The 21,242-nt window shown below is 36.3% G+C and overlaps 1 protein-coding gene across 3 annotated transcripts in view; it reads left to right on the plus strand.

Moving 5' to 3' along the window:
- The window catches only part of KIAA1109 (KIAA1109 ortholog), a 182,002-nt gene that overhangs the window by 16,119 nt on the left and 144,641 nt on the right, over positions 1 to 21,242 (plus strand). For all 3 annotated transcript variants that reach the window (XM_040967356.1, XM_040967357.1, XM_040967358.1), the window contains exons 6-11: positions 1,471 to 1,535; positions 6,618 to 6,804; positions 12,148 to 12,229; positions 12,581 to 12,774; positions 14,500 to 14,579; positions 15,956 to 16,106. In XM_040967356.1, coding sequence (XP_040823290.1) covers positions 1,471 to 1,535; positions 6,618 to 6,804; positions 12,148 to 12,229; positions 12,581 to 12,774; positions 14,500 to 14,579; positions 15,956 to 16,106 — 759 coding nt within the window. The remainder of the gene's footprint in view (positions 1 to 1,470; positions 1,536 to 6,617; positions 6,805 to 12,147; positions 12,230 to 12,580; positions 12,775 to 14,499; positions 14,580 to 15,955; positions 16,107 to 21,242) is intronic.

Below are 21,242 nucleotides of genomic sequence, written 5' to 3' on the forward strand. Positions count from 1 at the left end.
GAAAGATTGAAGAATTTTCAATTATGTCCCAATTTCAGAGAATTTATGGTGGTCAGTTACATAACAGAAGGTTTGAGAATGTTTAACACTCATCCATTAATTTCCTACTTGAGATAATAAGTTTGTAGGTTTAGTGCTTGTTTGCAACTTTAAATTTTTTTAAGATTTTTTTTCTTTGAAAGATTTTTACAAAGAAAAAGGGAGAGACAGAGAAAGAGGTCTTCTGTCTGCAGTTTAATGCCCCAAATGGTTGCAGTGACCAAAGCTAACTTGATCTGAACCTGGGAGACAGGAACTTCTTCCCAGCCTGTCGTGTGGGTGCAAGAACCCAAGAGCTTGGGCCATCATCTGTTGCTTTCCCAGGTAATAAGCAGAGAGCTGAATTGGAAATGGAATAGCTGGGACTTGAACCAGTGCCCATAGTATGTTTGAGTGTTCCATGTTTGTAGGTCTTGAAGAGAAGCCTACTTTTTTCCTGTTTTCTTAAAATTCACAATTTAAGCAGTGCTTTTAATTAATTGAGAGGTTACAGGTTTTGACAGCACTCACACTCCACTTAAAATTGTGAGACACAACTTTCTATATCAGCTTAAAATTACTTGTCAGTCAATAGTGGAAAATAGAATTTGTACGTGCATATTTTGGGGTATGAGGTGAAGGCACATTTACAAGATGAAGGAATATCTTTAAAAGTTTGCTCTAACATATCTTTTTCAAGATTTGATTTCATATTTATATACTTATTTTTACTATTAACAGTTATTTAGAAAGGAAAAGGTTCTTGTATTAAACGCTTCATTTTCCTTTTAAATTTAATCTGTTGTCACATTGTTACCTAATTAAGAAAATTTTATTTCAAACATCATGCTTTACATATTTTAGTTAATTGTTAATAATATAATTTAGAGCTATACAAAATCTCTTTTCTTTTTCATTGGAAAATTATGGTATGTCATACTTTATAATTCTTAGAAGGATGTAAATTTGTGAATACTAGTGTCCTTTTGAGGATTTTCCTTATTTTTTTGTTATCAGTTGTGTGTTTTAGATAACAACTAATTAAGAGATGACCTTAGGAGACTGGCTATGTTGTGGTGAGGTTGTGGTTAGGTTGTGGCAGGTTAAATTGCCACTTAAGGATGTCAGCATCCCATACTGGCTGCCCCTTTGTGATTCAGCTTGCTGATAATGGCCCTAGGAAGGCAACAGAAGGTGGTTCAGGTGCTTAGGCCCTTACCACCTTTTTGGAGACTTTGGTGGAGTTTCTGGCTCCTGGCTACTGCAGCCCAGACCTGGCTGTTGTGGCTGTTTGGGCAAGTGAACCAATGGATAATGGTTAATCTCTCTGTGTCACTGTCTCCCTGTATGTGTGTGCTGACCCTTTTTATCTTTCAAATAAATGAATATTTTTAAAATGGTCTAAGTAAATTGTAATCATAAGTTCTCATTTTAAAAATTTATTGTGTTTAGAATACAGGATGGATTTATCATTTTTCGGTGGTGGAAAATGTATAACCCAAAACAGAAGCAACATGGTGAGTTTTTCTTTTTTCGTATTTTTAAAACGTTCAGTTATTTAATCAAAATTTTTCTTTATGGGTATTTATATGTTTTACTTTTTATTATGCATATTTTTAAAACTTTGGAGTTTATAAATTTATAAACTGCTTATTTGAACAACTTGAAGCAGCTTCCTGGCTTCAAGGTTATTTTCAGTGTGACCTCTGCCTCCATTACTAGTCTCTTCTGTTACATGTGTGGACCTCACCCTAGTTGCGATTAATATGATCTCCATAGCATTCTGATCTTAGATACTACCTGCTTTTTAGTTTCTATGCTTTTATTCATACCTCTACCTGATGCCACTACAGACCCCATTTACTGGATAAGGATGAAGATAAAAGAGGCAGTATAGGTGCAAGGCTACTCTTGGGTATGCTTTTTCATCATAAGAGCCTTACCTTTTGTCGTCTCAGAGTTTTATGCTTAAACCATCATGTTTTGTTGCTGAAAGTGTTGTCTAATTTCTGCCCTCGACTTTCCTGCTCTTCATTTATCATATTGGTGGCTTCAGGAAGGATTCATTGTGTTTACTTAATGGTTATCAGACATCTCAGTAACTCTCTACGTTCTCCTAGATTATTGAAGTCCTCAAACAGCTTTTATTTAGGGGGCTTTTATGAGAAATTAGGCCTGATAGATTTAGAAATATTTCTCAATTCATTAACAGTACTGTTAATACCAAAATAATGTATTTTGTGAAAAATATTTTCTAAAGCAAAATAAAATTTAATGAGTGCATTGTTTTGTATTTTGCAAATCTTTAAATGTTTGGCTTAATTTGAAAATAAACTGGAATCTTAGGATTCTTTTGTATTCTGTCCTACTCTCAATAATAATATATCATACTGTTGTTGAAAAGCTAAACTCTCCACTCCTGGGAGTATCATTGTGAAAAAGCAGAACATACCAATAATATGGATGTAGTCTTGGCATTTTGGACTCTGAGAAGGATCTTGGGACTCCTTCAAAGGTCCTCTGATCATACTTTGAGGATAGTCTTCTAGAAGGTTATAGGTGGGTTTGGAAGCATAAGATCAGATGAAGATGAATAACTCCATTTTTTTAAGCAATCAGCATTATCCTTTTATTTTTAAATGTATAATTTTTTTTACCTTGATACAGATTTACATATGTATGGAATCTCCGCTCCCTGTCCCTCTTCCCGTTCTCCCTCCCTACATCGCCTCTTACATGTCCCCAAGTGGCAGAGTCATTCATTTTACTGTTGCAGGTTCAACTTTTGGATATATCAATATTTCATTAGATTCCAAATATAGGAAAAGGAACAAAAGAAAGTAATATACCAAAAGTATAATTAAAAATAATAAGAATTCTGTTGTTATTTGATAGTAAAGACATAGGCTGTTATTCATTGTAATTTTCCAGTAGAGTTTACAGTTGTGTGTGTTTGTTCCTGTGTATTAGTTTTTGCATATCAGAGACAATATGAATATGATATTTGTCTTTTGGGGACTGGCTTATTTCAGTAAGTGTAATGGTTTTCAGCTGCGTCTGTTTTGTTGCACATGATTGATATGGTTGACATTTATTGGTAGAAAACTTAGAGGCCTGATTGGTGGATCTACTTGAATAACTAGGTGGTCACCCTACCTTTCGGGCAGATGAACTGAGAGCTGTTTGTGGCTAACCCAAGATTTTCATTGTCAAGTATTAAAATAGATGTGTTACAAGAGTGGTGTTCCAATGCCTAAATTCTGAGCCCTATAGTTTGGTGGGATAATTTTAGCTAGTAGCATTTTTACATTTGTTAGGGGTCTAGTATAACTGTTTGAAAAGGAAAAGAAGCAGAGCATATCTGATTTGTATACCATAGAACTGCCTGTAAAATGTTCCCTAGGTTATGAAATTAATGATCTGCTATAACTGGCTTTCAAAATTAAAGGCGAATTAGATGTCTGTCAAGATTTCAATTTTGTTTTCATGATAGCTGATTTTAAGCAGTTCTTTTAGAAAGTATTTGAATAACAGCATTAGTTGCTTTTTAACAGTGTTCTTTACCTATGTATCTAGTGTTTTGCATTGAAGTTGCCTTATGTGAGAGAGAACATATCATATTTGCTGGAATTGGCTTGTTTCTCTGAGGCTAATGGTCTCTAGTTTGTATTGTTTTGTTGCAAGTGGTAGAATTTCATTCTTTTAACGGCTGAGTAGTATTCCATGAAGTGGTTGTACTCCGTGGTTTCTTTTTCCATATGTGCATGTATGAATGTCAGTAGGAGGGAGAGGGCTACTTTGGGAAAACTGCCACTTTGTCTTTTGAAGGGATGCTTTTCTCTGGGAAGTGACATGCTCACTTTGAGAAAATGCTCTTGTTTATCTGGATCTTCCGTCTGCTGGCTCACTCCCCAAGTGGCTGCTATGACTGGAGCTAAGCTGATCTGAAACCAGGAGGCAGAAACTTCTTTTTGGTCTCCTATACAAGTGCAGGGTCCCAAGGCTTTGGGCCATCCTGTGCTGCTTTCCCAGGCCACAAGCACGGAGCTGAATGGGAAGTTGAGCAGCTGGGATTAGAACCAGCATCCATATGGGATCCTGGAGGATATAAGGCAAGGAGGTTAGCCACTAGGCTAGTGTGCAGGACCCATATGGATATGCTTTTTAGGCACTCAGTTTCTTTGCATCTCTATGTTGGAATAAAGATGGATGGTATTTACATTCCAGCATAGTGGAATGTAAAAAAAAATACTGAGAACATAAAATTGGGAATATCAGGAGGATCCTTTAGTATTTTAATGCTCGGATTTAGTGTGGGTCAGTGTTGTCAAAATACATTTAAAATTGAAAATCTTTATGCCTTGGTAATCACGTCTGTAGCTATATTCTTATGTTGAAAAAAGAGAGTCTCTGTGTATGTTCCACAAGGTAGAAATGAAATTGGAATTAATCCCCTTCCCATTTTTATCCAAGCACTGTGTATTCATCGCTGCTGATTTCATTAGGGGCAAGCGGCTTTTCTCATTGCTGCTTCTGCGGCTCACTGATCAGCCTTAACAGCACATTCCTGATGATCAAGGCTTTTGTACTCAGGATCATTAGTAAATTGTTGATAAGCAAATTTGAAAACAAGTGATTTACATTTGAATTTTAAGGTGAATTTACATTAATTTTTTTATTGCCTTGAAGAATAATATCACAAATTCATATTTGTAAAGGGCTTTCTGGGATTAGAAAAAATTCTTTTTATTAAACATTGTTATGATCAGGGTTATTAACAACAGTGAATAAAACAAGTCCCATCCCTTAGGGTCTGTTGGGTTTGAATCCTTTTTTGAGGGGATTCAGATAGTAAATAAGTTTATCAATCATTTTTAAAAGGTTCATGGATAATATGCTAAATGTAAAAATCAATACTTGAGTCTTAACTTTTTTTGCACTGAAATCTTTTACTTATGTTTCACCACAACCTTTTTGAAATACCCTTGCATATATTATAGTATTGGGAATGCTTGAGGACATAAGCATCTACTGAAGACAATAAAAGTAGGGTCAGTAGAATAAGGCATGCTGGTTGGGGGGAGTGCACTGGTTTACTGTGGGAAGTCAGGAAGGAAGTCTTCATTGGTAAAGGATAGAAGCATGAATTAACTAAGGGAATGAATTGTATTATCAGTAATTATGTGAAGCATTGTATAGTTTTGTTGTTATTTCATTACTTACACAAACAGGCTAATTTTCTTGGAAATGGGAGTCAAAGATTAAGTGTTGGGTTTTGGCACTATAGATCCCTCAGATTTTATCAGACACTTCAAAGACCTTATTAATGTAAATGGAAGCAATCGACAGTTTTATAGAATAGAAAGGGTAGAATTACCTAGAGTTGCTGAAAGATATTTCCAATGTGATAAGTATAGCACTGGTTAGGAGGTTTAGATAATGCCTGTATAAGCTATTGCTGTCTTTTGGACAGGGTAGTGAGAAGTGGTTGTATTCTGGGTATAGCCTGAAAGAAAATCTGAAAGGAATTGCAGAAAATCTTTGTAATACAAAAGAAAGAACCCAAATGGGCAGAAGATATTTCTAACTCCTCCTCAGTTGTTTTTTCAAATAAGCTTTTAAAATTATACTTAAAAATAAGTGACAGTGTATTTTTAGCTTTTTAAATTTGAAATTCACATTTTGTTAGGGAATATGTGTCAATTAAAAATCATTTCTGAAATCACTTGAAAGAATTGCTCATTTTGGCAAAACTTGATAGCTTATCGAAGCATATATACCTCTTATTTAAATCACAATTTAAGCTACTAAAAAGCTAATAGTTTTATTTTCACTTGATTTATAGCATTAAAGTTTTTGATTTTTAATTTCAATTAAATTTGTTTAGTAGAGGTAAAAATGGGTAAAGGTTAAAAAAGAGGTCTCAGGAAATGTGTGATTTTTATTTCCTAACGAAAGCAAGCATTAATACAGATACCTTTCTCTCTTTCGTACACTGTTTTAGATTATTTCCTCAGTAAAAAGTAGTGTGCAGACCATCATTTAAGATGGATACATTAAATACACTGTACCTATTTATACTTAATGCAATAATGTTTTTTTATTTGAGGTTATTGTATTTGGCCTAATCTTCAAAGAATTTTATAGTTACGTAGTTATTTCTAAAGTACTGTTTATGAAAAATCTCACTTTTTATGATGCTGTGGTTCAAATGCTAATAATATTAAGACACTTTAAATATTTTGCTATGTGATATTTTAATATGTGCTTAGGATTACATTCACTTTTATTGTTTAAATCATAATTTTGTTATTAGCATGAAAATTTAAAAATTTTATCATTATGTAACCCGAAGCTAGAACTTCAAGTTGATAATAGAGTGCTAGGTTAAAATACTTTAGTAACATCAGCTTTCGTCGTCTTTTTCTTTTAACTAGTATTTTGCATGTATTTTATAAGTCTCTCTTTACTATAATGTTCTATTTTAAACAAATTTGTTGGAGTTTAATTGTTTAACTGTGAACAAAATTTGACTACTTTGACTCAGGTCCTTTAATTAAGAAGTTGTTGAAACATGTTCTTGTGATTCATATCTTTAGATCCAAAAGCAGAAACCAGATTGCACATCACAGTTAATGATTTTGAATTTCATGTCTATAATCGTTCGGATCTTTATGGGCGCCTTCAAGAATTATTTGGTTTGGAACCAACAATAATTCCACCCAAGAAGGAGGATGATAAAACCTCAGAAAGTGGAAGAACAAGAACCCAGTCAAAAATTGAAAGGTACAAACTGGAATTTTGTTAACTCGAACATTTAAATATTTGCCATTATCCTAAACACAATCTTATATTTCTAATTAAATGTTTTAGTAATAAATAATTATGATTCTTTTAGAAATCTAAATAATCCAGAATAATGTAATATACTATTATATTACATTACAGAAATATGCCGTATGAAGTCCTGTTCTGCGTTTTGCTCACCTGTGTTCCTCAGTGCTCTCTCCCTCTGTAGTATTAAATACTTTTACCAGTTTTATTCTTACATTTTTTGAATTCATGTACACAAATATAGTCAAACATACATAATTAAGGTACTTGTACAGAGTTTTATATTTCTAAATTCATTTATGACCATATTTGGTGTGTATTATTCTCTAATTCACTTTTAATGAATGGCATGTCTAAGCTTTTTACCTATGAGTATCTGTGTATATCATACTACCTTATTTTAAAAATTTGCTAAAATAAGATCAGCAAACTTAGACCTACAGGTCAAATTTAGTGCACTGCTTGTTTTGTAAATAAGCTTTTATTGGAGCATAGCCATACACATTTGTTTATATATCATTGAAGACTGCTTTTATACTCTGAAAGTTGAATAGTTGGGGTCAAGATCACATGGACCGCAAATCCTAAAATATTTGCTATTTGGCTCTTACAAAAAAAGATGTTTACTGGCTGCTGGTATAGAATAAATGAGAAAAAATTGGAGATAGTTGGTTGACATACAGTGTGAGTGATGAAAATATGGCCCCTGGAACATCAGAATGGGTTGTGGAAGAAGTGACTAATATACTGGGGAGTAAAACTATTATGCAGTATGCATCTGTACTTTGAAATAAAAGTAGGACTACCAATGAAACTTATAAATTCATCTCTACATTACAATACTAGGTTTCTACCTTTGCTTTTATTATGTTATGACACATTTAAATATTGGAAAGTTAACACTTGTAACTTGAATTAAGGGACTGTGCTGTTGTGATAATACTGGGAAAAAATGGTGATGGGGAGAATGAGGAGTGAAAAAGAAGAGGGGGAGGCATGACTCCCTATAGGTGTAGAAATACAAAATGGTATCGTGGAAAATAATAAAACAATAACAAATCCCCCAAATAAAAAATTGTTTTTATTAATACCGAGGGGACAGTTTTCATGTATTTAATAGATAAAATTCTAAGAAGATTAAGTATAGTGACTTCGTTCCCTTCTTCAAAGCCCCTAATTCCTTCTGTTATTTTCTGCTTTAATGTTTACAGCAACATGTGTTCGGTTTACTTTGTATTACAGGCTTAGTGTACCACTAAGCACAGTGTTCAACAAGTAAAAAGTAGAAAGACAATGTTCCACTGGAATATATACAATGGCTATAAACAATAATCAAATCACAAGATGTCCATTTCATTCTTACATTTTTGTGTGCATTCTGTATTAACTATCATATCAGAGAAAACATAGTATTTGTCTTTTTGGGACTGTTTTATTTCACTTAGCATGGTGGCCTCTAGTTGCATTCATTTTGTTGCAAAAGACACTATTTCCTTCTTATTTTATCCGGATTAGCATGTCATAGTGTATGTATACCACATTCTTTTATCAGTCATCAGCTGATCTAGGTTGGTTCCACATCTTGGTTATTGTGAGTTAAACTGAAACATGGGGGTGCAAGTGACTCTGTCATATCTAGATTTCATTTCCTTTGGGTAAATTCCAAAGAGTGGGATGACAAAATTATATGGTAGATTCATTTTAGTTGTATTAGTTACCTACCCACCAACATTCTTACCATGTTTTTGTGCAAAAATAAACAGGTTATTTTAAGTTCCTATAATGTATCTTGAAATCTGGTATTAAACCTCTAGCTTTATTTTTGTTGTTTAAGACTGTTTTAGCTATTTGGAAACTCTTGTGTTCTGAATGAATTTCAGAATCGTTTTCTGGATCTGAGAAGAGTATCTTTGTTATGATTGGAATTGTATTCAAACTGTAAATTGCTTTCTGTGATATGGACACTTGATGGTAGATGATATTCTTTTAATCTGCAAACTTGAAAAATTTTTCTGGTTTTTGTGTTTTCTATTTCTTTCTTTAATGTCTTGTATTTTCACTGTGGTGGTCTTTCGTATCATTGGTTAACTTTATTTCAATGTATTTAGATTTTTTGTAGATATCATTAATGGGTTTGATTTTAAATGTTCCTTCCTTATAAATGCTATTAGATTTTGTTGATTTTATAAGCTGCAACTTTGCTAAACTCTGTTGAATTCTGATGGTCTCTTAGTGTTATCTTTTGGTTCCCCTGTATGTACGATCATGTCAACTATAAGCAAGGATAATTTGACTTCTTTCCAATTTGTATCCCTTTAATTGATTTTCCCTGCTTAATGTCTGATAAAAATCCAAGAGCTATACTTAACAGTGGTAGTGAAAAGTGGCATTCCTTTTTTGGTCTGTTTCTTAATGGAGATGCTTCCTGCTTTTCCCCGTTCAGTTTAATGTGGGTTTGTCATTATTGCTTTGATTGTGTTGAGAAGTGTTACTTGTATTAATTAAATTAATTAATTTAATTAAGGATTTTATTGTGAAAGGATGTTCTGTTTCATTGAATGTTTCTCTGCATCTGTAAAGAGAATCATGGTTTTTATTGTACAGTTTGTTAATATATATTGTATGTATTGATTTGCGTATGGTGAACCATCTCATATCCCTGGGATAAATCCCACTTGGTCCTGATGGATGATGCTGTTGATATGTCTGTTGTTGGATTCAGTTAGCTGCCTGTGCTGATTCAGCTTCCCATTAAAGCTCCAAGTTGTGGGCACTTGGGGAGTGAGCCAGCAGATGAAAAATCTCTGTCTTTACCTCTGTCACTCTGCCTTTCAAATAAATAAGTAGTAAGTAAATAAATAAGTCTAAAAAAAAAAAAAACTCAGATTGTTTCCAGAATTCAGTGATGAAATAATGTTGCAGTTTATTACATTATTCAGAGAAAACAAATTTTAAGGTAATTAGATTTCACTGATAAGAGATCATTAAAGAATACTTTTGTAAGCATTGGAGAAAAATGCTTGGATAAAATGATTTAGAATGAGTCAATGCTTAATAGTTTAGATTCCCTTTCATACGCTTGACTGCCATGGTTTACAGAAAAATAAAAGAAACTGAGATGTTCACCTTAAAGGTTAATGATTAAGGAATTGCTTTGTTCTTTAGTTGGTGTTTACAGGTAGGTGTAAAGAGTAGTCCTGAACATGTTAATTGATGGAGAAATGATTAAAGGCAAAGGAATCCAAGTTTTATAAAGAACAACTTGAATAAAATTTGAAATTGAAGAAACAAGATTTTTAGCTAACATGCAGATGTGACTTTATACTTCATCACTTCTGCTCCTGCCCCCGACCTTGCAGCACAGTAATGGCTCAGTGTCATCTGACATGGTGGGGTGGGAGCCAGGGAGACCAGATGGAGGCAAGTTGTCACAGTTCGTGCAAGAGCTTATTATCAAAGTAGTTGGTAGCAGAGGGAGGACAGAGGAATAGATTGCTTCCAGATATACCAACAGTAATTTATGTGGAGAAAAAGAAGAAAGAAGATGAAAATGAATCATATGGTTTTTGAATTTTAACCTCCTATGAGATATATTATTTGCAAACATTTTTACTTAATGCATGGATTATCGCTTAATATATGGGTTGTTTCTTGTGCATGTAGATTTATATAAAAAATCCTTTTCTTGATTTATGTTATGGAACTTTTCCCTCATGCTTTCTAATAATTTCATAGCTTCACTCTATAAATATTGGAATTGATTTTTGTGTATAGTGTGAGGTAGAGGTCTAATTTCATCCTTCTGTTTATACATATCTGGCTTTCCCAACAGTACTGTAGAGAATGACTCTTCCCCCATGGTGTGTTCTTGGTTAAAAATCAATTAACCAGGGCTCAGTGGCGTGGCCTACAGGCTAAAGTCCTCGCTTTGAGCGCACCAGGATCCCATATGGGCACCGGTTTTAATCCCAGCAGCTCCACTTCCCATCCGGCTCCCTGCTTGTGACCTGGGAAAGCAGTCAAGGACGGCCAAAAGCTTTGGGACCCTGCACCCATGTAGCATACCCGAAGGGGGTTCCTGGATCCTGGCTTCTGACCCTCATAGCATTGGCTGTTGCACTCACTTGGGGAGTGAATCATTGGATGGAAGATCTTCCTCTCTGTCTCTCCTCCTTTCTGTATATTTGACTTTCCAATAAAAATAAATAAATCTTTAAAATAAAATCAATTAACCATAAGGGTTTGGATTTATTTCTGGACACGCTATTCTGTTTCTTTGGCTTATGTTTTCGTTTTTTTTTGACAGGGCTATGCTGTTTTGATTACTTTTACTTTGGGATGTATTTTGAAGTCAGGTGCTGCAATGATTGTAGGAGGCTCATGCTTTGTGTTTTTTGTTTTGTTCAAGAGTACTTTAGCTATCCAAGGCTCCCCTCCCCCCCATGGTTCTATACACAATTTAGAATTATTCATTGTTCTATTCAAGATGCTATACAGAATTTTTCATTTCTGAAAAGAAGTTACCACTGAGATTTGATGGGGGATTATAACATCCATTTTGGCATTAATCCAATCCTTACACTCCATAAATGCAAGATATCGTTCCATTTACTTATATATTATGCTTATTTAATTAGTGATTTATACTTTTCAGTGTACAGATATTTTACCCCTTAAATTGATTCCTGAGTAATGTTTTAAATTAAGAAATTTGAAAGGCAGAGTTAACAGAGAAGGAAAGAGTCAAAGAGGTACTGAGGTAAAGCAAGAGCAAGAAAATGAATCTTCCATTCTCAGTTTCATTCCCACAGTGGCTCCAGTGGCCAGGGCAGGGCCAGGCAGAAACCTGGAGCCAGAACTTCATCCATCTCTCCCATTTGGGTGGTAGGGACCCAAGCACTTGGGCCATCTTCTGCTGCTTTTCTAGGTGCATTAGCAGGAAAATGGACTGGAAGTAGAGTGATCAGGACTCAAATTGGTGCTCATATTATTCTGGAATCATAGGTCATAGCTTAGACACTCTGATGCATGATTTGGCCATTTTAAACCCTAGGTTAAACTTCTATTACCCATTTATAATTTATCTTAGTTGTACATATTTATGGAATATTATGTGATAATTCAAAACATGCATTGAGTATATGAGATTTAAAAGATTGCCTTATAGGATCATTGCTTTATTTGATGGAGTGGTGTTTAAATGTTGATAAAGTGTAGCTGATGGTAGTAACGTATATTGTAAGAAAATCAGGTATTTCCCCAAGTGCTTAAGTGTTTGATGTTTTTTTCTTTCAGAGTGAAAGTAAAAACAGAATCTCAGGACCCCACATCTTCATGGAGATCACTTATTCCAGTTATAAAGGTCAATGTGAGCACAGTAAGTAAATCCTTACTATAGTTAATGCTTGGTAGTTAATAATGTAGAACTTAGTTTTGCAAATACAGCTTTTTTTCCAAGAAAAGTGTTTTCAGTCCCTAGTGAGGAACCTAGTGAGGTTTGACACCAATATTGCTTTAAGATACATTTATTAGGTTCTAAAGGTTGTTTTTTTTTATGACTATTTAAAGTTACTTTAAAATATCTTTAAACACTTGGCTTAGATTGATCAGTGGAATAATTTAAATAGCATCTATAATTAAAGTAGAGTCATTTAGCTATTGCCTGAAATTGTTACTCAGTCACTCAGGTGTAAGAGCGTGGTGTAATATCTTTTTGTCTATATTTTAGGGACGCTTGGCCTTTGGAAATCATTACCAACCTCAAACTCTGTGCATCAACTTTGATGATGCCCTCTTAACTTACACTACAAAACCACCTTCAAGTCACCTTGATCAATTCATGCACATTGTGAAAGGAAAGCTTGAAAATGTTCGAGTCATGCTTGTTCCCAGTCCAAGATACGTTGGTCTTCAAAATGATGAGTAAGGAAATTTTGTAAGAATAGCAAATAAGTTCTTTTTAGCAGATATCAGCTTAAACCCTTTATTGTCCTTTTAATTTCTTTGCCATAAGTTATACAATAACCAGGTATATATTGTACGCAGTATGTCTCTATTAATGCATAATCCTAGATAGTCTTGCTTTAGGGTACAAATGGACATATAACGCACTGATAAACTAGTTTTCAATATTTTTCTGTGTCGTTATAAATGCAATTTTTCTGTGCTTTTCCCCCATCTCAGTATTCTTATATTTTAAAAACTTATTTTGGGCAATTAAATCAAATTAAATCATTTTTTGTGATAGGAAATGCATATGACAGTTATTTTATGAAGGCATGACTAAATAGTAAATTCTTCAGATTTGTTATGGTGTGCCTCTCGAGTTAGTAAAAGTTTAAAATTGAATAAAAATTTTGTTGGAAAACTTGGTGGACTTAGGATAGTACAGTTTTATTACCCACTTGACATTTATTTAGGTGATTCCACAAAAATGATTTTTAGTTTTCTACTTAGTTTCCCAGATCCCTCTTCCCTTCTGTGAAGTAACTGGTTGTGTTTAGGAGGCTTGATGGGTGACGCACACTATATTCACCTTGATGTGTAGGAGTGCCTGGGAAGAACCGGAGGGAACAGTAGATTCGTAACTCTTCTCTGAGCCCAGGCCATACCTTTGTGGGTAGGATGGTGAACTTCCTCCGTCTGTTTTTTCTTCAGGAGACTCTGTGGTCTCATCTGAGGAGCGTGATTGCTTCTCATCTGTTCTAAGTCTACTAGCTTGCTGTGAGTTTTCTAGGGATTGAGTAGAATAATAGAGCGTGGTTGTTCTGCTTTTGAGCTCCGTGGTGGCTAAGGGTCGACCTGATCTTGTTGTTCACAAGATCATGAACTTGTTTAAGCATTTTTTGGAGTGCGGGACATATATGTAATTATTTATTCATTTTTTATATTAAGTTGTATATTGAATAAATCTGGAGTTTAAAACTTGCTACCAAGTAGGGGAAAGGTATTCTGTTAATCATTTATGTGAAGACATTTAAGATTAGATTTTTTACTTTTCTAAAGTATAAAAATTAAATCATGAAGTTAAGCATCAACCTCTGTATTAGAATATATAGTTTGAAGAAAAATTTTCATAGTGGTATATTGTTTTATAATGATTGAGAAGTTAATTTTGCTAACAGAGAAACATCTATTCTACACTATGAGTTCAAGATGTTTATTTCAAGGTGATAAACTATACTTGGATATGGGTTGTATTAAGTTGTAGACAAAAATGACAATGTTTCTGAATGTTTACATTTTATTATACAGACAGAATACATATTATTTAGTTTTGAGATATTAATATAAAATGGTTTAATTTTATTGTAAATGAAGAATGATTATTCCGTTAGAGCATTTCTTAATTTTGACGTTTCTTTTAAATTGATTTATAGAATTCTGAACTTAAAATGGAAAACATATGGCAAATGTTTACTTCTTGATCTATTTTACTGATCAATTTTATACTGTTTACTGTTTGATCTAATGTAGGTTACACTTATGGAATGACTTATTAGGACAGTTAGCTATATGAAAAATGTTTTCCCCTTTCTAAGGTGATATTTGTGTTTGCTATTTAAGTGCTCACTTAGTCTCAGCACTAAAATACTGAACATTTTATATTCTTCAGTTATATTTTGCTCTTACCCCTCCTTTTTGCAGACCTCCAAGGTTAATGGGAGAAGGTTTTGTAGTGATGCAATCAAATGATGTTGATATCTACTATTACATGGATGAGCCAGGTATTATTTTTCTAAAACATGTTTTATAGCCTGCAATTCTGTCTCTTTGAAGTGCTGATAATATTTTAAACCTACTTATTTAGGATATAAGCAAGTATCAATAAACAGGGAATGTTGATATGAATGTGTTTACCTAATGCCTGTCGTTTTTTAAAAGTTGAATCAGTATTTTAGACTAAAACAATATTATAATCTTTCCTTTAATTTTTGTTTTCACAGATACACCTCAAAAATTGAAAATGGCTATGAGTAAAAACCGTTAGGAAATAATGTGGTAATAGTTAAGTTAGTTCAGCTTGGTTTAGAAAGATTATTTCATTATGTTAGATTTGAGGCTTAAAATTTAATGTTTTTAAATCTAGCTAGTTATAGAGCTGACAGATAATTTACATTTTATAATATCTAAACAATTTAAAATGTTTTTATTTTTCATGGTAGTTCTGTGGGTTCAGGGATTTTGCCTTGCACTCTTTCCACACCTCCTCTCCCCCATTGCTTTTTCCTGTATTATTACAATAGTGTATCCCTCAGAAACAGTCACGAGTCCATTATTCTTCTGTGTAAGTGTATTGTGACATTGTAGATATAGACTATGATAAAAAGTCCAGTATCCTATTGTCAAGATATTAAATAACAGTTTCTAAAAATCTTGTTCCCTATTTCTGATCCCTTTGTGCCTATCTGGACTTGGAGGGCCAAAGTATTTTCAAAAAGTATGATGCTACTTGTCTTTTCACCTTATTGACATTTGTGCATTTTGCTGGTAAGTTCACATGAACCAAGGCAGTGGTTCCTAAATATATTAGTAGTCACTGTGTCTTCACTGCAATACATTCACAGTAAAAGAAAAGCTGTAGTGCCATTTAAAAGCTAAGCAATAAAAATTACTAAGTGTATCAAATATTGGCCCTTCAGTAAAGTCTTCTTAGAATTAGGTATGACAAGTTGCAGAAGTTACATAAAGTACTTCTGCTGTGTGCCAAAGTATTCTAGTGTCTTTTGGAAAAAATACTGTGTGATTGAAGTGCAGGCTGAACTACTAACTTTATTTTCATGGAGCATGTGTCTTATTTAAAGGGGTAGTTAGGGATTGCTTTAAACTTCAGTGTGAAAATCTGAATCTTGCAAAATTTTAATTAGGAAGAATATTTTGAGTTTCTAAATTTTAATTTTAACACAGTTAACTTTGATAGATATAATACAAAAGTAATTTTGTGGGTTCATAATTATTTTTAAGTGTTTTGAAACCAAACAACTTAAGAATTGCTGATCTATGGAAAATTTTTAGTAATCATTTACAAGTAACTACCTTTTTATTGTATGTTTAATAGTCATTTTAATGTAACTACCTTTTTATATTATGTTTTGGAATTTAGGACTTGTACCAGAAGAAATAGAAGAAAATGTTGAAGGAGAAATAAGCAGTGAAGATTGCAAATTGCAGGACTTGCCTCCCTGTTGGGGTCTGGATATAGTTTGTGGTAAAGGAACAGATTTTAATTATGGACCGTGGGCCGATAGGCAGAGGTACTTGAGTATTTGCCGTTTTAATAAAGCTCTCAAATGTAGAATATCATCATGGGAGAGGTGTTTAGCCTGTTGGTTGAAATGTCTGCATCCTACATTGGGGTGCTTCTGTTTGAGGCCTTGCTCTAGCTTCTTGCTGCTGCAGACACCGCGAGGCAGCTGTATTGGCTCGTGTGGTTGGGTTCCCGCTATACGTGTGAGAGAAACCCAGCTCTCAGCTTCAGCTCTTACTCAGCTCTTACCCAACCTTGACTTATGTTTGCATTTGGGATATGAACCAGTAGCTCTCTCTGCCTCTTTTTAAAGTCAACTAGTTTAATATTTTTATGCATTTTAAAAGAAAGATTAATATCATTAAATATTTTTGATCCAGACAGTAAACTTACTGGTAGAGAAATAATGAACTAATTCACCATCTTCCTATAGAAGAATATTAAAGCTGGAGACATTTTCTACTCATCATAAGGGAACATCTAAATATTTATGTAGGTGGACATTGTTCAAAGTGAATATCTGAGTGATACATTTGCTAAAGCAAATTCTGCTGGACCATAGATCCATCAATCAAAGAGGCTGATACTGACTTATGTATACTGGATTTGCTTATACTTTATTAATTTTGAAAAAGTGCTGCCTATCTAACATTATTAGAATAATTATACATGTTTTCAAGTTGTATGTTTTATAATGTTGGTAACTTTAGCATTCAGGAATATCTGCCACATTAAGTAACTAATTAACAAGCTGGCTGTGTGATAAATGAATGTTATTTGCAATACAGTAGTAAAATTCTTCACTATGTTCTTGGTTAGGTTATTTAATAAACTTGAAAATAATAGAGCTTACAATTTTTGGTCATAAAGCAAGTGCTTACTGGATTTAAATTTTTTTTTATTATATTTTGGGCAATCTTTACATAGTTAATTAGGGTAAAAAGGTTCAAGGGCTATAGGGAAGTGGGTAAGACTATTGTTTCCATATTGTTTCCTTCATGTATCTGAGGTGAAGGAGGATATTAAGGGAGAAGCCCCACCCAATTTCCCCACCCACCCCAAGTCCCAGATGTGGGGAATGCTCTGAGATACTTGCTCAAATGGCTTTGACAGTTCACAAGTTATGAATTGCTGCCAATCTTGCCACTCTGAGCACAATGAGGTCATTGAAGAATCCACTGATTGACATAGTCCCTCATAGAGTCTCCATTTGCCCAGTATTTCGCTCCCAACATATAGCCGAGGTGGTTGATTGACTTGTTCTGTCCTGTGTCTTTTCTTGTTTAGGGTTCTGCATCCTGCATTTAGATTGGGGAGATCCCCAAAGAAACTTTGAGGTATTCCCAGTCCAGGTTCTTGTGTGTTCTAGCAAGCACAGGGCTCAGCACAGTCCATCACCCTATTCAGCTGGTGGTTGCAATTGCTGGGTTGGTTCTGTTTTCAAGTCCCGACTTCCACTGTAAACAAATGGATGTTGCAGTCCAGCCTGGTTCTGCCCAGCACATACTCGGCCCTCACATAAACCAGTGGGAGCTACAGCCTAGTCGGAGCGACCCACAATAACCCCGACCAGGCTCGCCCCTACCCTGGTTTGCCAGTATGTGTGGCAGACTAGCCCAGTCTGTCCCACATCCCATTTGGCTCTCATACATGTTCCATCTAACCAGCTCCACCATGCAGCCCACATGGATGTTGTTGAGTGCCTCTGTCTAGCCACTCCAGCCCCTGTACTAGTTTTCGTGCACTCCCATGGGAGTAGTAACCCAAGAGGGAGGTGACCACTATTTCCCTCCCAGGTATCTCTCACTCCCGGTTTATGTACTCTTCAGGTGGTTCTGTGGTTTGACTTGACAGAATTAGCCCCCAGTGCTAACTTCTGCCAGCTAATGTTGTAGCTAAGCCCAAACAACCCTCAAACACTCTAATTTATGCTTGCACAATAGGAATAATTAGCACAACCTGGCTTTTCCCTGATCTAGTCCACCTGATGCGCACAGCTGTTGTAGCCCTGCTTATGCTGGTCTGCTCCCATCCCAGCACACGGTCTCCAGTGGGAGTAGCTGTCTGGCAAGGGATCCCTCCATATTTCCCCTGCCAGCTCTTCCCACTCCCTTCCTGGTTCTCATGTGTGCTGGTTGGGTGCTGCGGTCACATCTGGCTCAGGCAACCTCACTTTGGCATTCCTTATTGTGCACTAGTTTTTGTTGTGACTGAACCTGGCCCGACCCACACTCTGTTCTGGTGTTCAAATTTACCAGTGGATGATGTGAACTGATTCAGCCTGGTCTTCCCCCGACCCATGGCAAATGTATGCCAGTGGGAAACTTTACATGACCCACTCTGGGCTGTTTCCTATCATGTTTCTTGTGCTTACCTGCAGGTTCTGTGTCCTGCCAGAGGAGTTGCCCAGGCTCCTCCATCAGAACCCCTCCCAATGCCAGATTTTGTGCATACTAGGGCGTCCATGAGCCAGCCCCACTCAGTCCACCACCTGTCTTAGCAGGAACAGTGGCTTTCCCTGACTGGTCTTTAACCCAAACTGGTTCTTGCTGTTGGATGTTTCAGCCCAGCCATGGCTGGTCCATACCTACATACGGCTCACACATGGCTCAGTCGGGGTTGAGACCTAGCCTAGTCAGTCCCACATTTACCCTGGTCCTCTGGGACACCAGAGGGTGTTGGAGTCTGGCTTGGCCTGGTGCATCCAGTCCCAGTCCACACTAGTGCCAAGGGAGACTACATCTGTTCCCTGATTACAATGCAGCACCCATTCCAGCACGTGCGCCCCTTGGTGGGAACCTCATCCCAGTTAGGATGTCCCCTTAGCTCCCCAACCAGGCCTGTTCCCAGCCATAGATCACACACATGCCAGCAGTTGCTCTGACTTAGCTTAGCTCATCGCCTCACCTGTCCTGACCTCTGCCTTAGACACTGTGGCTTAGTGTCCCTGACTCTCACAGACCAGTAGGTGCAAGAGCCTAGTTCGGCATGATTTGTGCTCCATGCTGGTCTCTAGTTTCACTTGTAGGCTAAGGTTTGCTCAGTCCTGCCGGCCCACCCTGTTCCATTACCAATTGACACATTAGCCAGCTGTTGGAGCTACTTTTCCCAGCTTGTCTGACCCCCAGGTCTGGACCACATGTTCACTAGTGGGAGCTATGACTCATCAGGGGAGTTCCCAAGTTCCTCCACTTGATCCACTCCCAGACCCAGTTCTCATACATGCCAATGGGTTTTAGGCCAGTGCCCAGCACGGTGTGGCCTTCCACTTAGCCATGTATGAGCTGGTGAATGTTGTAGCCCGGCCCACCCCACAGCCCATTCAGGATGCACTTTTCGGTGCTGCTGCCTTGACCAGTCCAGATTGTTGTGGGTTCCTTTAACTGTGATTGATGGCAGACTCCTTGGTCACACCTAGCTTAGTCCATCACCATCCCAAACTCTTGAGCTAACTAGTCGGGCTAGAATTTCCATAGGATGTGGCCCCACACATCCCCCACAGAATCTACCCCAGATGTGGTTCTCTCGAGTGCTAGTTAATGTCATGACCCTGCCTAATGTGACCCATCTGCTGATCCATCATCATGTCAGGTAATATGATATCCTGCTGAACAAGCTCCGACCCTTAGCTTATGCATGAATTGGTGTCCAGTGCTCAGCATTGTTCAGTGATTACAAGTTTTTCAAAGGAAGAGTTACTGTCATTGGGAATCTTTAGGATTGACTCACATCCCAGAAGCACAGTGGGATCAACCTGGAGCTATCTAAGCAGTGATTCATAGAACCAAAACCCAAGAGCTCCCAAGCTGGGCCTCCAGCAGGCAGAGCCTGGCACCAAATGGCGCACTGGCTGCCTCGGGACAGCTCACCATGTGCGTGTGGTGGCTGGCATCTGGGATCCAAGCAAGACGCTCTTTCCTGGTCCTGAGGCCCACCAGCAGCCCGGAGGCTGCTGGAAGTTTAAACTCCCAGGCCCAAAGTCGTGCGCCTCCCCAATCCCATTCACTGGCCTTTGAGGGCAGTGGGTAAGCCCTGGACTTACCCAGTCATGGAGACTTCCCCCCTCGGTGTATTCACCCTGAAGGGAGCAATCCTGGAGCCCAGTCAGGCCCAGGGACAGCTCACCACGTGCACATGGTGGCTGGAGTCGGGATCTCAGCAAGACGCCCCGTCCTGAGGCACAGTAGCAGCAAGTTTGGATTTAAATTCTTATGGTACAATTTTTCCTAAAAGCAAGATCACATTATAGCCATGATGTAACAGAACACGAGGGTTAAGTAACAGATTAAATTCATTTCAGTTAAGTTCAGAAATCTTCAGAAAAATTTATTTTTCTTGATTGAAAGGCCTATTACATATTATTTGATAGTAACAATTAGAATGATATCTGATACGAACAGATTACATTATATTTGAATAAGGTAATTCTGTTAAAACTATGTTTAATTTCACTGAGCACTTTTAAAAAGTACTGGAATATATTTATACAAAATCCCAGCTAAAATTCTTATACCGTTGTATTTATTTTGGGAATAGTCTTTGTGTTATGGAAACATGACACTAAAATAGTATGAAACAAGAATTTACTTCAGTAACTTATTTTAGCAGAAGTTCTGCTGCTAAGGGAAAACAGTCTGTTTCTGAAGCTGTTCTGTAGTACAATAGGAAGATTACAGTTTACAGCTTTGTTGTATATTTTACAGAGAATTAGCAGAGAGGCTCCAAAAATTCCCAACACACACACACACAAAAAAATGATAAATGTTTAAGGAGATGGCACTGCTAATTAATTACTGTGGGTTTATCACTTGAAATTTTTATACCTATATTACACTAATCTTGGGCTCACATGAGAGATTGATTTGAAAATTTCTTATGTTCTTTCAAATGTATGAAATAATCAGGGAAGGCAAATATATAACAGTCTTAATCTCTATATGCTTACATGCTTCTTTGATGTCTATACCTCTTATTGATGTGATATTGATTAAAAACAGTGGAAATAATAGTTATAACTTCTGTGTGTACTACCAAGTCTTTTCCGTATAATGTTGCCATTAATTGTCTCAGACAAGTTAGATTATTTTTGTGTTGTACAACGGAAAGGAGGTCAGGTTTTTTTCAGGTTAAATAAATTGTCCTG

Source organism: Ochotona curzoniae, unplaced genomic scaffold (assembly GCF_017591425.1).
Source record: "Ochotona curzoniae isolate NIBS_2020 unplaced genomic scaffold, NIBS_Ocur_1.0 scaffold_4506, whole genome shotgun sequence".
NCBI lineage: Eukaryota > Metazoa > Chordata > Mammalia > Lagomorpha > Ochotonidae > Ochotona > Ochotona curzoniae.